The following is a 20,605-nucleotide window of genomic DNA, read 5'->3' on the forward strand; positions in this document are numbered from 1 at the left end:
AGACCCAATCTTCTGAGACTTAGGCTCCTTTAGTTGTAATTTGGATAGGTTCAAAAGAAGTTCTTTTAACTCTTAAACTTCTTTGCATAATGTTACCGCTTGTTATGATATTCTGGATAAGCATCTGTTTTGTTTATCAAGTATTGTTTTCTTTCAACTTTGTGTGTGTGTGTGTGCAGATGTTTGTGGATTCTTCTGTGGGATCAGAGGGCACGCCTATTGTAATCAGAAAACTCCAAGTATAGCAGCAGGGATGGATGAACAGGCTCTTTTAGGGCTAAATCCAAATGCTGATTCAGACTTCAGGCAAAGGGTAAGTTAAGTTGGCTTAATCATTTTTTAAAGCATGTTACGGAAAGATTTGCATTAGAGGACTTGAATCAAAAATATACATCTGATAAAGGTTTAATTTGGGTGGAAATGAATAGAGAAACAAATTTGAGGTATTTGACTATATTCTGAATACAGAAACAGTGAGTGATTGTGATTTATTTTCTCTTTAGTTGGCTTAGAAGTATTAAAATCTCATGTAATTCAAGGCAGGTCTTTATGTCACATCACTATTTCTAACTATTTAAAAGTTGTAATGCAAAGGATTGTTCAAGGAGCTTTCCATAGTAGCCGGTGTACATATTTTCCCATTGCTTGGTTTGGTCTAAAAAAGTTGCTTAACCCAATCATGTTAGTGATAGTTAACATCCTTGTTATTTAGACATGTAAGTAAGCAGTTATGATATGCTATCAGGTTATGTAAAATGATCACATGACAAAGAATCCATTACGAGGTGCCGGGATATTTGGGTAAGTATAAACAAACATAATTTACCCTACACCTGTAATCATGACTATGGCTGAATGACAGAAGAATCTAAAGAACAAGCCTATAATTAAATTTTTTAAAGGTGCGTGGGTGGTTTGAAGTATAAGGTAAGTGGATGGAGAGTCATTTTCTTCTTTCTACTTCTCATAGCAAAGAATATTTTTTATAAATGAGCTAAACGAGGTTAACAATTTCACAAAAAATAGCAATTTAACAATTTTACAAAAAATAGCAATTTTTCTGCTTTTAAGCAGAGATTTTTTTAAGTAGTAAAAAATTTCCAGGGGTTTCCAGCATAGTATCATGTGCATGTCTCTGCTGTTAAAAGAAGTAACCAGCCCTCCAGATGGAGGTAAATAACAAGAATTGAGATTTAAATAGCTAATTACAAGATACCTATCAAACTGGTTAGGACATGAAAAGTCATTAAATGTCCATGTCTTCTGTGTATGGACAAATATTTCTTTTCATGGGAGTGTAAGCTACCTGCCTTCAAACCCTTAGTCACATAGTCGAAGCATCACAGACCTGTACCTTTAGTCTGGCTTGGTACTACATAGTTGTTATAACTAAAATCTTTGACTATTTGTTTAGTTATTAAATAAACTTCTGTTATTTTTTATGTTCCTTTTTTGAAATCCTTTGTTTTATAATTAAATTCCACCATCCAACAGGTTTTTTTTTTTTAATGTGCCATGATTTTCTTTTTCAGAAAAGTAAAACTAGTACACTGGCAATGGTTTTAATATAGAAGTTAGGTTTTTAATCAATAAAAATGGGTTCTATCAGTCACAGGCATATGTTAGGCATCCTGGTGCAGGCTTAATTTGATATCCCATTAAGCCAACCTGCATAACAATTAGGATGAAAAACAAGGAATCTTAAGGAAAAGTGAGTTCTGATAGTCCTGATAATTGGAATTCAGGAGTAGTGGGAACTTAATTCAGTTTCGTAGTAAGATAAATGACTACCAACCCTGGTTCCCAATTGTCTGTCTGTAGTTCTCTGTTTTCTACATGGGCAGTAAGTAGCTGAACTGACTCTGTTGCCACTTAGAGACAGTGGAGCATTAGAAAGAAGTTACGAGAGAACTGGGTGATAAAAGCTTTGACTTGTTCGTCATCGCCACAGTTTTTTTTTTGATGCTAGTATCACTTGGATTCAGAGTGCAAAGACTAGCTAAAACTGAGATTTTTCAAGTTATTATCACTTAAAAAAATAGAATATCTGTCTTTGGTTTAAAACTTGCTATTATTTAAAGAAAATGGTATGTCAGTGACAATTCTAGCAGCTGAATCACGCCTCCCCCACCTCTTTTGGTAAGTGAAATATTAGGTGGTAATGCAGTATACGATTGACTTCAGCATTGTCCCCTGCCCTGGCCCCTGAGGTATTCCTAAAGGAAACTCTAGGTTTCATGGAATAGATATTGTTAGACACCTGAACTAGATTATTTTGCAGCTGCTTGGGTTCCTGTATTCTTAATTTCTAAAAATAGCTGTTACTTACACTTAAGATAGTATTTGGTGATCTTCTTCATCTGCTCACGTTTATTTATCTGGTCCTCTGTCAGTGGGAGCAGCCACTGAGACCACGTCTGAAAACGCATTCCCTCATTCATACAGTTACATAACACAGGAAACTATCACCTAAATACAGTGGATTTTTTGCTGCTTATTTTTTTTTAACCTCTAACTGAAAGGAAAAAATAATTTTATATCTTGACAGTATATGTGTGTGTGTGTGTGTTTGTATGTATGTATATATATAAACATAGACACATATACACATGAATATATGACATATACACACATGACTAAAACAAGTTACACAAAATAATAGTTATTCTTGCTAGGTGCAGTGCACTCTGATATTCTATATTCTGTTTCATTTTAAAAATTGCTGATCAAGACCAATAAAATTGTCTTCATCATGGATGGGGCGCAAACCACATTTAAAAAAAATATACTGGCTAATTGAAATTAGGTTCCTCTAAGGCTTAATATTGTTTCTAACTAATTTCAGGGTTTGTATCAGTATGTAATTGCTTTAAAATCATTTAGCAGTGTTTCTAGAGATTATTGTTATTTTCCTGTCTGAGATATTTTTTACAAGTTGGTGAGATTACTGTTTGTCCATTGTCATATGTGAAACCTGCATCTGTCATTGATTCCAGTTGCAACATACTAATGGAAAAGTGGCAGAAATCACTCCCATTTTCCCGACAGTGGTAGAGAGCATATGGACTTGGTGCTGCATCCATTCTAGAGTATACTTGCTCTTATGACAGGCCCCAGAATTTGTGAATACAGGGATGAGAAACACGTTTCCTAAAACTTTGACCATTTCAATTATTTGGTACTTCTGCAAACTTCATATCAAGCACTTGAACTCCAACTTTAATCTCACTTTTTAGGAAACTTACATGATATAGCTGAAGATTTTAAATAACTCTCCTTTTCTGTTAAACAGTAGATCAAATGGCATACAGAGTATGTTTCTTCTTTTATAATCACCTCTTTAATAGCATGTTTGCTATTAAATAGGAAAAATATTGTTTATATACCATTTTATAATTGCATATACCACAGTAGTATAGCACTTGACACAGCACTTGAGTGTTTTCTCTTTGATCTTCCTAATAATTCATAGATATCTGCAGGGCATTTTTGTGTTGTCCCCTTTCCTGTAAGGAAACAGGTTGGAGTATCCAACTGATGGAATTTGTTTTTTACTTAACCTTTTTCCTAGGAATGATCACTAAGTTGCACATACTCAGAAGCCTGAATTCAATGTTTAGCTATTTTTTATTTAGTCACTTTTTTGTTGTTAGTTTGCTACTCCCAGAAAACTTTATTGAGTATTGGCAGAGAATTGAGATTGACTATTCCAAATGCATTTTCTGCTTTGCAATCTTACAGGCCCTGGCCTATTTTGAGCAGTTAAAGATTTCCCCAGATGCCTGGCAGGTGTGTGCAGAAGCTCTGGCCCAGAGGACGTACAGGTGATTAAAACAAAATTTGCATGATTTGTAGGAGAATTTAAATTTTTGTGAACTTGACAGGATTGTTACATTTACCTGTTTGGAAAATGTTTTCATAAAAACATTTTATGACTTATATTTTGGAAAACTATTCAGTGTAGAAATGAGAAAAATAGTAAACTAATAATTTGGCCATTCCAGAATTGACTTCTCATTAAAATATCCTTTGCCTTATTCTGAGCACCTGGCAGTAGATCCCAAGTGGCATATAGTTTCTATACAATAGAAACTTCCTTATCTTCTTATGATGGGGAGGGATAGTTGGTTTTCTAAAAAGTTGGTAAAGGAGATAATCAAAAATTATATATATCTTAATTTTTAATTTTAATTTAAAGTATATAAACAGTTACTAATCTTTTGATATTGGACCAAGGACTTTTATTTGCGTATATGCCACTAACATTCACTTCATCATTCTCAACGTTGATCACACCCATAATTGATCCTCTGTAATTTCCACTTTGGGTCCCTGTAGTGGATTGAGGAACAGTGAGTACAGATTTCTAAACTTTTTATTTATTTGTTCCTATCTCTCCAAGTTTTCTGTCTCACATCACATAGGTCCAAGGTTTTCCCCCTGCAGTGTGACTTCCTATGAACTCTTTCTAAAGCATTCAACTTAATTTTTATGAAAATATAAACCGTCATCATACTAATTTCATTAGTTTATTTAATAATTAAGTTACTTACATACAAAAGAAGTACAATGCACATAGTGAGGCTTGGGGAAACACAGCTGACTAGTTGTAAATAAACAACTCTACTAGTGGGAGTAGAAGTTTATAGGGGTCAGTGATGACTCTTAGCTAGAGTTCTTGGCATGCTGTGGGTGTCAGTCACTACATTTTATAGCCGAAAGGAAGTGCTCCAGTTTAGTGAAAGTTGGTTTTGAGAATATCTATATGTCTTAGAGTAAATAAGGGCTGGCTTTTAATTAAAGGCTCCCTATAGTTTATATTTTGAGTGGAAGATCTATGTCATATAATTAGTTAAAGCTTCAGTGCCATCCATGATAAGATTAGAAACCCTAGGGTCTTAGAAGAGATGCAAATTAAATGTAACTTTTTAAAAAAACTTTTAAAAATTAAGTTTCATTTTCTTAAGTGTGAAATTATTAATTTTTTTGGTTAATTGATGTAGTCTAAATGAAGATAACATCTCCATTCTTGTATTGACTAGTTAGCTTTGTATATGAAAAATTGTTCCATGACTAAGCCTGGCCCAGACCAACTGTCTTAAGATGAACAGATTGTTGTTCACTAACGGGACTTGGTCAGAGTTTGTAGCTGGGTGGGTGTTGATTTTTAATCCCCTTTTATAAGGGCAATATATTGGTAACTTGGTTTTCTGTATGAATTTTTGGGGCTGGACTGCCAGTCCAGGTGACTCTGCTTGCTTTGGATTTGACTGCAGTAGAACTTTTAAGTATGACTTTGATGACCATTTCTGGTTTGACTCAGTCTCTGGCTGTTCTACCGTTTGTAATTTTACATCTAGCCTTTCTATTGTAAAACGTAGGAGTTGTTCTGGGAATCCTAACATCTAGAATTTAGGGGGAATGCCTTCTGTTTGCAAAAGCACTGTATGTACTTAAAGTGCATCTTAAATTTTTTTGGTTATTGCATTTGCCAGATTTCCATTGAATATTGTATAACATAAAAAGTTCTCTTAGCTTTTTAAACAAATGGATGTGAATGTAAAACTTGAGATCAATAAGCCAAAGGTCTAGTTTGAGAAACTTTTCAACTGTAGTTTATTCATTACTATTTTACCTTTGATTTGTTTTCCCTAATTCATATTCTGCTTATCTAATTTTTCTTTTTTTTTTCTTTTTCAGTGATGATCACATTAAATTTTTCTGCTTTCAAGTACTAGAACATCAAGTTAAATACAAGTAAGGCTTTTCTCCCTGAGATTTGTGGGGAGAGGCCGTTTTGGTTTTTTTTTTTAACTTTTTAATTAATTAATTTCTTTTTGACTACGTTGGGTCTCTGTTGCTGCAGTCAGGCTTCCTCTAGTTGCAGCGAGCAGGGGCTACTCTTCGTTGTGGTGCCCGGGCTTTTCATTGCAGTGGCTTCTCTTGTTGCAGAGCACAGGCTCTAGGCGCACGGGCTTCAGTAGTTGTGTACAGGCTTAGTTGCTCTGTGACTTGTGGGATCTTCCTGGACCAGGGATCGAACCCGTGACCCCTGCGTTGGCAGGCGGATTCTTAACCACTGCGCCACCAGGGCAGTCCTGAGAGGCCATTTTTAAATTAGTTTTTCCCTCTTTGGGGACACCATAACATAGGTTGTAAATTGATGGTATATGTCATATCCAGCTCATATATGTATTTTGATTTATCCCAAAAAGTGTTTTAAAAATACGGAGTTCATTGGTTACATATAAAAATCCAGTCATTTCACAGGAAAAAAAATAGATTTCCAGCTTTTCTGGAAAAAATTAGAAGATCTAGCGATACTGAGCCTGTTTCTCTGAACGATGACTCTCTGTTAGAGTTGAGTGGCAGTGTGGGCACTTGCATGTAGAACCTCTGCCTAATTTAAGTAAAAACAGTGAATTGCTGCTCTGGGGATCCTTAGTTTGCCTACTGATTTATTCTGTAAACCACAGACCTGAGACCATGGATGTATTTTCGTCTGAAAAATTGTGTAGCTGCCATTTTGTTTTAACATGAACTGAACCACAAAACAAAGATCAGTATTGATACCCCACCTGCCTCTCCCACCCCTGTCTTTAAAGCAGTGATGAGAGGTATTACCAATTTGTTTTAGGGAATTTTAGATAGTCGAGTGCTGTACAAATTTTCTCATTCAAATTTATAAGAGGCCGTTACTTTTTCAAAACCACAGACACTAAACATTATCATTGTTATTTTTCTTCCCTATTTTGAACAGATATTCAGAACTAACTACTGTTCAACAACAACTGATTAGGGAGACACTCATATCTTGGCTTCAAGCTCAGGTAAAATAGTAGTTTTTACATTTAGTACCTCAAATTGCCAGATATTTAAATTTTTATTTTTGCAAGAGTTTGCAACTTCACCTCAAAAATGTCACTCATTTATCCTCCATTTCATCATGTAGCTCTTTTAGAAAGTGCTGTTTTTGAAGATCACGGGTAGATGAAAACTTAGCAATAACTTAAAATTATTTTGATAATTGAAGCTGTCATTCTGCCCATGACACATGGTGGAAACTTCGGTTTTAAAATGTAATATTTTTTTAACTACTTGACAAAAGTGGCTTTTCTGTTCACACTTAAGGTGAGCCCTCCTGGACAGCCTCTTAACAAAGAGCCCTTTTCAAAGGAGCCAATAGAGTTCTTTATTCACTACATTCTTTTTCATTAATTTTAGCTAATCTTAATGTATTAAAGCAGTTGTGTAGCTCGGATGTTTCTTTTCCTTAAAGAGCAAGCAGCTAAAAGAAAAATCATTGAATTTTTTTTCTTCCTAGAAAAAATTATAGGAACTACTAATGCTCTGCCCATGAAACTTTTCTCTGAAAGTGTGAGAGTGAGGTGTAACCATTAGCACCTTTGTTCATTTGATTGTTCTCCATCTGGCTAGTCACCTCAGAACTTTGGTAATTCTCAAGCATATTTGTTGCACAGCTGTTCTAGAGCCTAGTGAAGTTTGGTGGGGTTTTGCCTATTAACGATAAATAGGAAAACAACGTTTGAGTCTTTTCCATTTACATTTAACATTATGAACTATTTCTCTGTTTGTCAGATGCTGAATCCCCAACCAGAGAAGACCTTTATACGAAATAAAGCAGCCCAAGTCTTCGCCTTGCTTTTTGTTACAGAATATCTCACTAAATGGCCCAAGTTTTTTTTTGACATTCTCTCAGTAGTGGACCTAAATCCAAGGGGAGTAGATCTGTACCTCCGAATTCTCATGGCTATTGATTCAGAGTTGGTGGATCGTGATGTGGTGCATACATCAGAGGCAAGTAACTTCCTATTAATTTTAAGTTTTTAATGTAGATATTGTAGGAGATGGTGGGCATATAATAAAAGGATCAAGAAGGTTTTGTTATTGTTTTTTTTTGAGATAAAACTTTATTAAGAATACTTACAAGTTTTTTCAACATTTTGAATTTTGTTTTACAAAGGAATTTAAACTTGGGTTTTTTTTGCAGGTGTAGGGTGAAGTTAGAGTATTCAGATTTTTTTTTTTTTAACCAGGCAAGAACTTTCTCTAGAGAAATACACAAATTGATTTTTTCCTATGAATCTACCGTAGTCAAATGTGGCCTATATTTACTACTGCTTTAGAGTCACCGAGTGAGGAAAAAGCATTGCTTATGAATCAGTGCTGGGTTCTTCTGTATTCTCAGTTAGTCACATAGCCCGTCACCTTAGTCTTTCTCTATTTCTGTATTACCCAATATAACTTTCTCCTTTTTCTTAAAGAACACAATGGAAATAGCTTAATTCAAATGTGTATGATAATTTGAGGTCATTGTATGTCAAATATGTTTGTAACATTTAAGTAATTGCTATTCTCGTAAGTAATTTTAAGTATTTGTATAATATTAAGAAATAACTTTTATCACATGATTAAGATTCCTAAGCAATGTTTATTTATAGTTTGTGTTTAATAAGAAATTATGTCTGAGGAAATGAGTAGAATGGAAGGAGGAATTAGAAAGAATCACAGGTTATTATTTTAGAGCAGATAAATAGGAAATAGCGGCAGGGAATGTGTTAACAAGTCTGGAAGTTTAGTGGTGAGGAAATTACTGTGTACAACTATTATTCAGATGTTAAACATTATTTTGGGAGGTAATCTACTTTAATTGTGTATATGGTACTTTGTTTTGTCTTTTAGGAGGCTCGTAGGAATACTCTCATAAAAGATACCATGAGGGAACAGTGCATTCCAAACTTGGTGGAATCATGGTACCAAATCCTACAAAACTATCAGTATACTAATTCAGAAGTAACATGTCAGTGCCTTGAAGTAGTTGGGGCTTATGTCTCTTGGATAGACTTATCCCTTATAGCCAATGATAGGTAAGTTAACCTATATTTTAAAAATACAGTATGTAAAACTCATGAATTTGAAAATATTATAACAATTTTATTTCACCATTGCCAGGTTTATAAATATGCTGCTAGGTCATATGTCAATAGAAGTTCTACGGGAAGAAGCATGTGATTGTTTATTTGAAGTTGTAAATAAAGGAATGGATCCTGTTGATAAAATGAAACTAGTAGAATCTTTGTGTCAAGTATTACAGTCTGCTGGGTTTTTCAGCATTGACCAGGTCAGTAAATTTATGTATAAGGTTTTGAAAATGTTAGAACAAATTAGGATAGGCAGTAATTTAAATATGCTTTCCTTTTCTTTTTCTTTTTGTTTTGTTTTTAAATGCTGGAAACTTCCTTGACATTATAATAATGAAACATTGTATCTAGAAAGCCATAATGTTATCTGTAACATTTGCCTTGAACAATAGATTATACAAGACTTAAACTTGAAGATCTGGGATGATACTTACAATTGTGCGTTTCTAACAAACTCTCAGGTGATACTGTGATACTGCTGGTTCATGGACCACACTTTAAGAAGCATGGCAATGCATTTTGACCTAAATTAGACTCAATTATAAATGTTATATTTTCATCACATTCAACTTTGAGCTGTTAAAGTTTAGCCTCAGCAGAATTAGGGCTGAGGGTGGTAAATTAGTAATTTAGAAACTGAATTTGAAGGTTTTTATTTTTACCTGTGATATTGGTAAAGAATTACTGAGAAGTCTTTGTATTGTTGATATGTCAGGAGTACAACACCTCTGGTATTTTCCTAGCTGACAAATAGTATTGTTTTCTTACACTGCTAATAATTGTCTTATTTAGTCCCTGGTAAAAGATTTAAAATGGTGATGGTAGAAATCTCTTTCTATAGGAAACATCATAAGGATAATTAATGAAAATAACCTAATTTTAAGTTCTAGAATTAGTGCTGATGTGACCATAGGCCGGTTATTATAATAGCAGTTTTGTCTCTTTGTAGTGCAGTTGAGGTTCAAATTAAATAGTATCAGAAAGGACTGTTGTAAATTCATATACATAGCATAATATGGCAGCATTAACTTTATTAGAACATATTTACTAAATTCAGCAGTTTAGAGAGGTTTTGAAACCACAGATCTCTTTTTTTTAAGCTTTTATAAGTTGGCAATATCTACATGACTATAATCATTTTAAAAAGTTGCTTTGAAGAGTTAGTACTAGTGGATAATAATAGTAGAAGAATTCAAATTCTTAAGATTTCCCAGTCAAAATGGTAGAATTGTTAGTGTCTAATGTTAGTTTAAGAATGACTCCTTGGGGCTTCCCTGGTGGCGCAGTGGTTGAGAGTCCGCCTGCCGATGCAGGGGACACGGGTTCGTGCCCCGGTCCGGGAAGATCCCACATGCTGCGGAGTGGCTGCGCCCATGAGCCATGGCCACTGAGCCTGCGCGTCCGGAGCCTGTGCTCTGCAATGGGAGAGGCCACAACAGTGAGAGGCCCGCGTACCACAAAAAAAAAAAAAAAAAAAAAAAAAAGAATTGACTCCTGAGACTTCCCTGGTGGCCCAGTGGTTAAGAATCCGCCTGCCAATGCAGGGGACATGGGTTCGAGCTGTGGTCCGGGAAGATCCCACATGCGCAGCAGCTAAGCCCGTGCGCCACAACTACTGAGCCTGTGCTCTAGAACCCATGAGCCATAACTACTGAGCCCCCATGCCACAACTGCTGAAGTCCGCGTGCCTAGAACACTTCAATGAGAAGCCCACGCACTGCAACGAAGAGTAGACCTGGCTCGCTGTAACTAGAGAAAGCTGGCGTGCAGCAACGAAGACCCAATGCAGCCAAAAATAAAAAATAAATAAATAAAATAAAAATAAAAATGACTCCTATGATTGGCACTTGACCCATACCTAAGTTTAGAGTTTTTCCTCTTAGGTGGTTGGTTTTAAATTGAAGTCTGTATTGATCATTTGTAGGAAGAAGATGTTGACTTCCTGGCCAGATTTTCTAAACTGGTAAACGGAATGGGACAGTCATTGATAGTTAGCTGGACTAAATTAATTAAGAATGGGGATATCAAGAATGCTCAAGAGGCACTACAAGCTATTGAAACAAAGGTGGCACTGATGTTGCAGCTCCTAGTTCATGAGGATGATGACATCTCTTCTAACATTATTGGATTTTGTTATGATTATCTTCATATTTTGAAACAGGTAAGTCCTTATTTTAATCTTTTTGTCCAGTAGATAATATAGAAGAGCAATAGAGAATTGGAAAATACAGGAAAAATGAAAACAAGAAAATACTCATAATTCTACACTCTAGTGACATTTACTGTTAATTATTAATGTATTTTCATCTTTTTTTTTTTCTTTAAACTTCTTAGCCAGAAAACAGAAATGGCCAGGTTCTAAAATTCACTAGACTAAAAAGCTTCAGAATTAGTTATAGGTTTAGGTTGTTTTTTTATTTTGAATCTGTGTTTATTTCTTTTTCTTTTTTTTAAATCTTGGCTGCTTTGCATGGCTTATGGGATCTCAGTTCCCCGACCAGAGGTTGAACCTGGGCCCCGGCAGTGAAAGCGCCAAATCGTAATCACTAGACTACCAGGGAACTCCATGAATCTGTTTATTTTTATTTATTTATTTATTTTGGCTGTGCGGCATGTAGGGTCTCAGTTCCCTGACCAGGGATTGAATCCATGCCCCCTGCATTGGGAGCGCAGAGTCTTAACCACTGGACCGCCAGGGAAGCCCCCTCTGTTTATTTCTAAATACAGTAGAAATTTTGTTAAACGTGGTTCATTATTTTTTTTTTAAATTATTTAATTTATTTATTTTTGGCTGCATTGGGTCTTCGTTGCTGCATGCGGGCTTTCTCTAGTTGTGGCGAGCAGGGGCTACTCTTCGTTGAGGTGTGCAGGCTTCTTATTGCAGTGGCTTCTCTTGTTGTGGAGCCCGGGCTCTAGGCATGCAGGCTTCAGTAGTTGCAGCATGCGGGCTCAGTAGTTGTGGCTTACGGGCTCTAGAGCACAGGCTCAGTAGTTGTGGCGCCCGGGCTTAGTTGCTGCACAGCATGTGGGATCTTCCCGGACCAGGGTTCACACCCGTGTCCCCTTCGTTGGCAGGCAGATTCTTAACCAGTGCACCACCAGGGAAGTCCCCGTGGTTCGTTATTTTAATTACATATGCATTATTTCTTATAAACAATTTTTTTTTACAATTAAAAGTTTCCCCCTAGAGAGTTGCTTCCAATAATAGACCTTAAAATGTAGAAGGTATGAATCTCCCATATTATATTGATAGCATGTAGCCTTTTAAAGAATTAGTGATTTCTCATTATGACATTAGGTGAGAGCCATTCCTATTTTATTGATATTTACATTGAATTAGTTCAATTGAGTCAAGCTTAAAATAGTTTTTTTCCAAACTTGAGTTTAGCTTCTGTTATAAACCTAATATGTTTCTGCATGCATACTTTAAGAAATTTTAGGCAATGTGGAAAGGTATGAAGAAAGTTAAAATTGGTATCACTATTGATAGTCCCACTGTGTATCTCATAATGGATTTCTAGGCTTTTTTGGCCTTGTTTAAAAACAAAGTGAGATCATACTTTGCTGTTCTATAATCTGCTTCTTTGCTGAATACATTTATAAGTATCTTTTTTTTTTTTTTTTTTTTTTTTTTTGCGGTATGCGGGCCTCTCACTGTTGTGGCCTCTCCCATTGCGGAGCACAGGCTCCGGACGCGCAGGCTCAGCGGCCATGCCTCACGGGCCTAGCCGCTCCGCGGCATGTGGGATCTTCCCAGACCGGGGCATGAACCCGCATCCCCTGCATCGGCAGGCGGACTCTCAACCACTGTGCCACCAGGGAAGCCCTATAAGTATCTTTTAAAATCAAATTCATCTACATGTCTTTGCCTACATGTCAAGTTACTTACTAGAAGTGAAATTGATAGATCTTAGGTTAGGTACATTTCAAATATAGAAATGTACTGTCAAACTGCCCTCCAGAAAAGCTGTGTGCATGTTTGAAAAGATCTTAACTGATCAGAAAAATATTCTGCTAAGCAAGTATAACTTTAGGAAACCTAATAAATGATTGCTTTCTTTCAACAGCTTACTGTGCTCTCTGATCAGCAAAAAGCTAATGTAGAGGTAATTGACTTCTTTTTGTTTCTTTTAAACCAATAATAGAATCTACATCTGCAGTCTGCCTTGAAATATAGCTTAATTTCAAATTATATGAAATTAAAGGAGACTGACAAAAGATATTTTATTCTTAATTTTAGGCAATCATGTTGGCCGTTATGAAAAAATTAACCTATGATGAAGAATATAACTTTGAAAATGAGGTAAGAATTTTGCATTGAGGAGAAATCAGTTTTAATTTTGTTTACTTACATCAAATTAATATTCCAAGTTTTGATTGTCTTAAAAAATTAGTCTTGGGGTTTTGTTTTTGTTTTTGTTTTTTGACTGCATTGGGTCTTCGTTGCTGCTCACAGGCTTTCTCTAGTTGTGGCGAGCAGGGGCTAATCTTCTTTGCGGTGCATGGGCTTCTCATTGTGGTGGCTTCTCTTGTTGCAGAGCACGGGTTCTAGGCGTGCAGGCTTCAGTAGTTGCAGCACACAGGCTCAGTAGTTGTGGCTCATGAGCTCTAGAGTGCAGGCTCAGTAGCTGTGGCGCACGGGCTCAGTTGCTCCACGGCATGTGGGATCTTCCCGGACCAGGGCTCAAACCTGTGTCCCCTGCATTGGCAGGTGGATTCTTAACCACTGCGCCACCAGGGAAGTCCCTAGTCTTGTTTATATTGACCTCTATTTAGGGGAAATCAATGGAAACTTTCATAATCCTTCATTTTTTTGTATTTTGTCCCTCTTTAAAATGACCCTTTTAAAAACACTTTGTAGCATTGAACTTCATAAATATTGACAGTATTATTGGTGATCATATTTCACTTTATATTTAGTAAGAGTGATCAGTTGAGGCCCAGTTGATGGACCTCAGATCATAATTGTCTGTGGGAGAGTAGGAATGAGGTACTTAACTGTCTCTGGACTTGTTCTGGTTAAAGTCTTGTCCAGGGTTGTCAGTGAGTCAGCTTTTCATCAATCACAAGGGTCATCGGTGCTTTCTAGCAACTCAGTGATGGCGTGTACTGTCTAGTTGTGTGCTAACGTGTTCTGTTACCCACTTCAGGCATTCAAAAACTTCTAACTGTAAAAGAATACTGGTGATGATCACCAACACACCATGCACTTATGAAGTGCTAGGCTCATTACATATAATATCGTCAATCATGTGATATTATTGCAGTTCTTAAAGTGGACAGTGAGATACAAGGAGTATAAATAAGGTGCCAGAGTTCTCACAGAGCCCTACATGAACCCATCCTGGCTTAGACTCTTGTTTTTGTTTTTTCCCCAAAGCCTTGCATTATCTGTCCTTTGCTTAATTGTCCCTCAATAACTCTCTCCTGTTAGACTTTTGTTTTTAATGTCCTCCCTATTGCTATTTCTGGCTATAGGCTTTCATGGTCTAGGGCTGTGTTCAGATAAAATTATTTGTGAGCAGGAGGGGAAAGGCTACTGAGCATAGTACATTTTCCTACATAAATAAATATTGATGAAAAAATAAAAGTGTATTAAATTTGTAAATACAAAAACTAGTGAGAACTCACCATTTTATGTGTTTTAAGATCTTTTAAGTTTTTTAATGGAATTTTTAAAATATCATAGGGTGAAGATGAAGCCATGTTTGTAGAATACAGAAAACAACTGAAGTTATTGTTGGACAGGCTTGCTCAAGTTTCACCCGAGTTACTTCTGGCTTCTGTTCGCAGAGTTTTTAGTTCTACCCTGCAGTAAGTTTGTTACGCTGTTTCTAACAAGTGACCTCTTTCCTTTTCTCCCTGATGATGGTCTACCATAAGTGATTCACGTGACTTATTAATTTATGTTACTTATGAAGATCTTATGTGTATCTCTGAAACAATGCACTTGCGTCTGATTTATCTTGATTCTTGGAGGGAAATACTGCTCTTTGGAATGTCAATAAAATGGATTTCATTAGTTTTATATACTTTTGTGATATGAATTATGTTGCCTGGCAAAATTAACAATTGCTGTGACTGTTTAATAATTAAAGAGGCTTTGGTTGGTGTCTTTTTATCCCATGCATCACTAGTTGTATAGAAAGTTTATATTCAGATTTCACTGACATATTATATACCTTGGTAGGAATTGGCAGACTACAAGGTTTATGGAAGTTGAAGTGGCAATAAGATTGCTGTATATGTTGGCAGAAGCTCTTCCAGTATCTCATGGTGCTCACTTCTCAGGTGATGTTTCAAAAGCTAGTGCTTTGCAGGATATGATGCGAACTGTAAGTATACTAAAGATAATTTATTTTGAACATAATTTTCTGTTTTCATATAAGCTAATGTGAGTTCCTTAATTGTTAGAGCTTAATATATGTTAATACTGGGACATTTTGATGTTGCAGTAAATAAGGATAGATTTCTTAACTTTTTCCTGCTCCAGTTGGTAACATCAGGAGTCAGTTCCTACCAGCACACGTCTGTGACATTGGAGTTCTTCGAAACTGTTGTTAGATATGAAAAGTTTTTCACAGTTGAACCTCAACACATTCCATGTGTACTAGTAAGTATACACTTTACTCTCAACTTTTATTTTCCGTGTGTTTCAGCTAATGAGCAGATAGTATTCTATCTTTCTTTTATTACTTTTTCCAGAGCCAGAACCTCTCAAAAACTCTTCAACACACTGAAACTAACCCCTCCTCCATTCCTTTAAAATGGAGTTTGTCTAGTCAGTTATTTAAAACAAATACTCAAGGGCCTGTTTGTGTGTAGCATAGGCTTACTTTTTATATGTACCTAGTTCTTCCCTTCTAGAGCTAAAAAGTAGAATTTGGTGTGAACAAAAATGTGTCATGACAATAGCAATAAAAGCCTTAAATAAGTACAGAAATAGTAAAAGTGTCTCTGTTTCTTTAGATGGCTTTCTTAGATCACAGGGGTCTGCGGCACTCTAGTGCAAAAGTACGGAGCAGAACTGCTTACCTGTTTTCTAGATTTGTCAAATCTCTGAAGTAAGTACAAAATTTCATCTATAATGTTTAATTCTTGTTTTTAAGATTGTTAAGATGTAAATTATTTTCTAAGAGTCTGTGGTAGATTTGGTCTTTTCATCCTAAGGCTTTTGTAAAATTTTGGTGTTCCTTTTTGTATCATGATGTTACGATTTCTTTTCCTTCTCTTTAGCCAGGTACTTTGTTCATCGTTAAACAGTGATTTGTTTGAATATTTTTGTATGTAACACCTGTCATCACTAATGACGTTAGTTACGTAACAGTTTTACTGCTGTAGATAACTATGGCTTCTTTGAAATTCTAAAGATGATATTCCTTGGAAATACATTTTGAACTTAATCTGTTTTACATTGTATTGTTCTTTACTAGTACCAGTTTTTGGTATGAAAACTACTTATTCTTAGGCTTATAAAATTGTAGTTTAAAAAAATCATAGATAGTCTGAATGATCACATGTGTGACTACCTTAGCACTGAACTTTTTTTTTTAGTTCTGCCTTAAAGAGGGATTTGGCATTTCCGCACTTTGCCAAGCACTGTTATTTATGTAATTGTGGTTTTCCTTTTTGCCTTTATTCAGTAAACAAATGAATCCTTTCATTGAGGATATTCTGAATAGAATACAAGATTTATTAGAACTTTCTCCACCTGTAAGTATCTATCCTTCTGAGTGATAAGTTTTCCCCAATATTGAGGCTACATATCCCTTTAGCCTTTAGTGTTAATGCCTTTGGGTGGTTTTTTTTGTTTTTGTTTTTGTTTTTTAAAGTGTGGATGGAGGATGTGCAAGGGTTAGTTTTGTTTACCAAAACTCTGTTGAGATACAGTAAACAAAACATAGTAATAGAAATAGAAAGGAATCAAACTTTGACTGATAGATTTAGCAGTGTGAGATATGGTCTGCTCTCTGTACTGTTAAATGCAAGTGAAGTGTTTTTTTTTGGAGAAGGAAAATTCGGTTTCTAAATTATTCTCTGTTTAGTACTATGATCACATTAGCCATTCTCAGTGACTGCTACTGGTAGACAGAAGTTTTTCTGTGAAACTTCTGGCTTGGGGTAAAAAAAATTTTAATGCTGGTTGATCTGTATATTTCGGTGTTTATTTCACTAGACAGATTTATGTTGAGATACTTTGTAAGCACATTTTGACTGATACATGTTTTTGTGTAAAGCAAAATACTGACCTTGACATTTTTTTTCATTTTGATGAAAGTTATTACTAGAGCTGCCACTTGAAAAGTGTTAAACATAAAATAATATTTTGGGTTTTTAAAAAATAAATATCAGTATTCAGGGTACAAAGGTATATAGTTTCATTGCATGAAAGGTTACTAGTGCATTATATGGTTAAATTATCTTTGCCTACATGTTAAAGAAACATATATATTAAAATACTTCATGGGACTTCCCCTGGTGGTCCAGTACTTAAGACTCCACACTCCCAGTGCAGGGGGCCCAGGTTCAATCCCTGGTTGGGGAACTAGATCCTGCATGCATGCTGCAACTAAGAGTCCACATGCTGCATCTAAGAGCCCGCAAGCTGCAACTACAAGTCCACATGCCACAGCTAAAAGATCCCGCGTGCCACAACTAAGACCCAGTGCAGCCTAAATAAATAAATTTATATAAAAAATAAATAGGGACATTCACTTTTAAAAGATGAGGTCTTTTTTTTAATAATAAGACTGCCACATAATTTATCTGTTTTAAGACTAGGCTTTTAAATAATTTCTTAACAGGGAGCTTTATTGTTAGAGCTAGAGGGGCCTCTGATATTTTCCCCCTCCTCCTGGCCTCTCAGACTGCATAAATGTGAAAAATAACAAACTCATTAATAAAAATGGATCAATATATAGATGTTTGCTTATGCTTGAATGAGATCTTTTTTTTCACTTGCAGTCTTATTTTCAGATGTTCTAAAGTAACAACTGTTGTGTATGTGTGTTTTTATTGTATGGTGTTTATTGATTTAACTCTTAAACACTCTAAAGTATTAACTTGTGTGGCTTTTGTCCTAACATTCAAAGCACGTTGTATACCTGATTGTTAGCCTCCTAATAATAAATAGGTTTTACAAAAGAAAACAAGTTAGAAAACTAACAGTTACATTATATGACCATTTATGAAGTCTTGTTAGGGGTAGAATTAGACCCATGATCTTTTGACCTCTAATTCCATTTGTTTTCCATTATATGATCCTGGGAAAAATTTTATTTTATAAGTACTCAGTCTTCTTTTTAATAATGAGTTGATGTGATAGATTAAATCTCCTGTCCCTCTTGTACCTATTCTCATTTAAATGAGAGGAACTGAACAAAGAAACACTTCAGTAAGACTAAATTTCATTTTAGGAGAATGGTTACCAGTCTTTGTTGAGCAGCGATGATCAATTATTTATTTATGAGACAGCTGGAGTGCTGATTGTTAATAGTGAGTACTCAGCAGAACGGAAGCAGGCATTAATGAGGAATCTGTTGACTCCACTCATGGAGAAGTTTAAAATTCTGTTAGAAAAATTGATGCTGGCGCAGGACGAAGAAAGGCAGGCATCTCTTGCAGACTGTCTCAACCACGCTGTTGGATTTGCCAGGTGAGTGATTGCATTTAAATTTGTGAAGTGATTTTTTTCAACATACACAGAATCATTTGCTTGGATTTTTCTAATTGGGCATGCATATCTATGTTTGCAAAACTAGATTGTCCAGAGAATTGTTTAAATTGTTTCTTTTCTAATTCATTGAATTAGATTTAACTGAAGAAGGAATTAGGTCATGTAACATTATGCATTTCTGACTTGACAGTTATCTAAATCCTTAACTCCTCTGATTTCTTTGTTATAAATTGATTACGTATTTAAGGAGATTAGTCTAAGTGTTTATGTACCAATGACATCAGGGGATCAGTTTTGGAACCTTAAAGAGAAGGTGCTGAGGCTTCTTTTTAGTTGTTACATTGTGTCCTGAAGACCACCCAAGCTGCCCTTTGTTTCTCTCTGTTTATTGGCAAATAATAACAGCATGAAAGTTATAGTGATTGCTAATTAGAAGCTACATAGAGAAATTGCTCTGCAGAAGACTTTAGTGCAAAAGCTTATGTTAAAGATGTTGTATAAATAACTTGATTCTAAGATTGTTTTAAATATAAATTGGTAGTTTACAGATTGTGTAGTATAGCCTATTAATAATAAATAGATTTTTTTTCTCTTTTCTGCATACGTTGTCAGCAGGATTTTAGTAAAACATTTAGGTGGACTCACATTTGAGAGATTGTATTAATTACATTTCATTCATTCATTTAATTTTAACTTGAGCTCTTTCTGGAATGGTAACTGGAAGCAATAGTTTACAAATAACCATATCAGCTAAAGATAGACGTAGCTGTGACATGGAAAATAAAGAAATGGCTTCTTTGTTTTGTCAGTTTTGTAATTTGTTGTGTGTTGTTTTTGACTACTCCATAAAACATTTGAAGAATAAACTTAAAACTAGTTACCTGATAATTGTTTATATAGTCGAACCAGCAAAGCTTTCAGCAACAAGCAGACCGTGAAACAGTGTGGCTGTTCCGAAGTTTATCTGGACTGTTTACAGACGTTCTTGCCAGCCCTCAGTTGTCCCTTACAAAAGGATATTCTCAGAAGTGGGGTTCGCACGTTCCTTCATCGCATGATTATTTGCCTGGAGGAAGAGGTCCTTCCGTTCATTCCATCTGCTTCAGAACACATGCTCAAAGATTGTGAAGCAAAAGACCTCCAGGAATTCATTCCTCTCATCAACCAGATTACAGCCAAATTTAAGGTACCACAAACCTTCAGAGCTCAGAGAATTTCCTGACTTTAAGACCTCCTGACTTCAAGATTAGATGTATTTATCTTTAGGTATATTTTAGCATTTGACCCTTGTTTTTTTTTTTTTTTAAGTATGAGTTTCTTGGGGGCATGGATCGTAGGTATTTTTATCATCCCCAGTGTCTGCAACACTGCCTGACACATAGGAAATGCTTAAAAGATGTTTTAATAAGAACAGACCTTTTCTGTTCTATGCAGCAGAAGAAAACTATTAGTCTGGTATTTTAGAAAAGCAAATAAAACAGCATTGAATAATAAATGCCTAAAGAATAAATTTTAAGCCCTGTAATTTGGGTGCCCAAGTAGTTTAAAAATAATTCAGTGTCAGTTTTATGTACAAGGAAATGTAACCTAAGCGTAAGTTGGCTAATAAAAATTACTAACACTTACATAGTGTTCTGTGTTCAAAATCTGTTCAGAGCATTTTCTTTTACATTCATTTGATCTTTGTAACAACCCTAGAAGTTAAGTATTGTTGTTTTAAGGATGAAGAGACTGAGACACAGAAGTTAAGCAATTTGCTCAAGGGCATGTAAAGCCTGAGAGCTCAATCATATAAATTCATATATAATTTAGCAGTAGAATTCATTTATTGAAAATTTAAATTTGAAAATATTCCATGGCAATATTTGATTGTGAAATATGTCTGACTCCATGTTATTTGAACCTGAATCTTGAACTGTAGGAAATGGGTTGAACTTAACGATCTTGAGGCTTTCAATACTGTTATGCTCTATAGATTTTTGTCTTA

The 20,605-nt window shown here is 35.4% G+C and overlaps 1 protein-coding gene across 3 annotated transcripts in view; it reads left to right on the top strand.

Moving 5' to 3' along the window:
- Nucleotides 1–238: 238 nt before the first annotated feature.
- Nucleotides 239–20,605, top strand: part of XPOT (exportin for tRNA) — a gene marked incomplete at its 5' end in the record, with an annotated part of 34,627 nt that continues 14,260 nt past the window's right edge. The window contains 18 exons of one of the 3 annotated variants that reach the window (XM_079715190.1): nucleotides 254–313; nucleotides 3,742–3,824; nucleotides 5,701–5,757; nucleotides 6,761–6,830; nucleotides 7,600–7,818; nucleotides 8,704–8,888; nucleotides 8,974–9,142; nucleotides 10,867–10,905; nucleotides 11,026–11,103; nucleotides 13,010–13,048; nucleotides 13,183–13,245; nucleotides 14,632–14,756; nucleotides 15,133–15,277; nucleotides 15,436–15,555; nucleotides 15,912–16,006; nucleotides 16,586–16,655; nucleotides 18,359–18,597; nucleotides 19,519–19,804. In XM_079715190.1, coding sequence (XP_079571316.1) covers nucleotides 254–313; nucleotides 3,742–3,824; nucleotides 5,701–5,757; nucleotides 6,761–6,830; nucleotides 7,600–7,818; nucleotides 8,704–8,888; nucleotides 8,974–9,142; nucleotides 10,867–10,905; nucleotides 11,026–11,103; nucleotides 13,010–13,048; nucleotides 13,183–13,245; nucleotides 14,632–14,756; nucleotides 15,133–15,277; nucleotides 15,436–15,555; nucleotides 15,912–16,006; nucleotides 16,586–16,655; nucleotides 18,359–18,597; nucleotides 19,519–19,804 — 2,142 coding nt within the window. Of the gene's footprint in view, nucleotides 314–3,741; nucleotides 3,825–5,700; nucleotides 5,758–6,760; nucleotides 6,831–7,599; nucleotides 7,819–8,703; nucleotides 8,889–8,973; nucleotides 9,143–10,866; nucleotides 11,104–13,009; nucleotides 13,049–13,182; nucleotides 13,246–14,631; nucleotides 14,757–15,132; nucleotides 15,278–15,435; nucleotides 15,556–15,911; nucleotides 16,007–16,585; nucleotides 16,656–18,358; nucleotides 18,598–19,518; nucleotides 19,805–20,605 lie in introns of all 3 variants that reach the window. The other 2 variants (XM_079715188.1, XM_079715189.1) reach the window with 2 other exon arrangements.

This window comes from Hyperoodon ampullatus (genome assembly GCF_949752795.1).
Source record: "Hyperoodon ampullatus genome assembly, chromosome: 11".
Lineage (NCBI taxonomy): Eukaryota > Metazoa > Chordata > Mammalia > Artiodactyla > Ziphiidae > Hyperoodon > Hyperoodon ampullatus.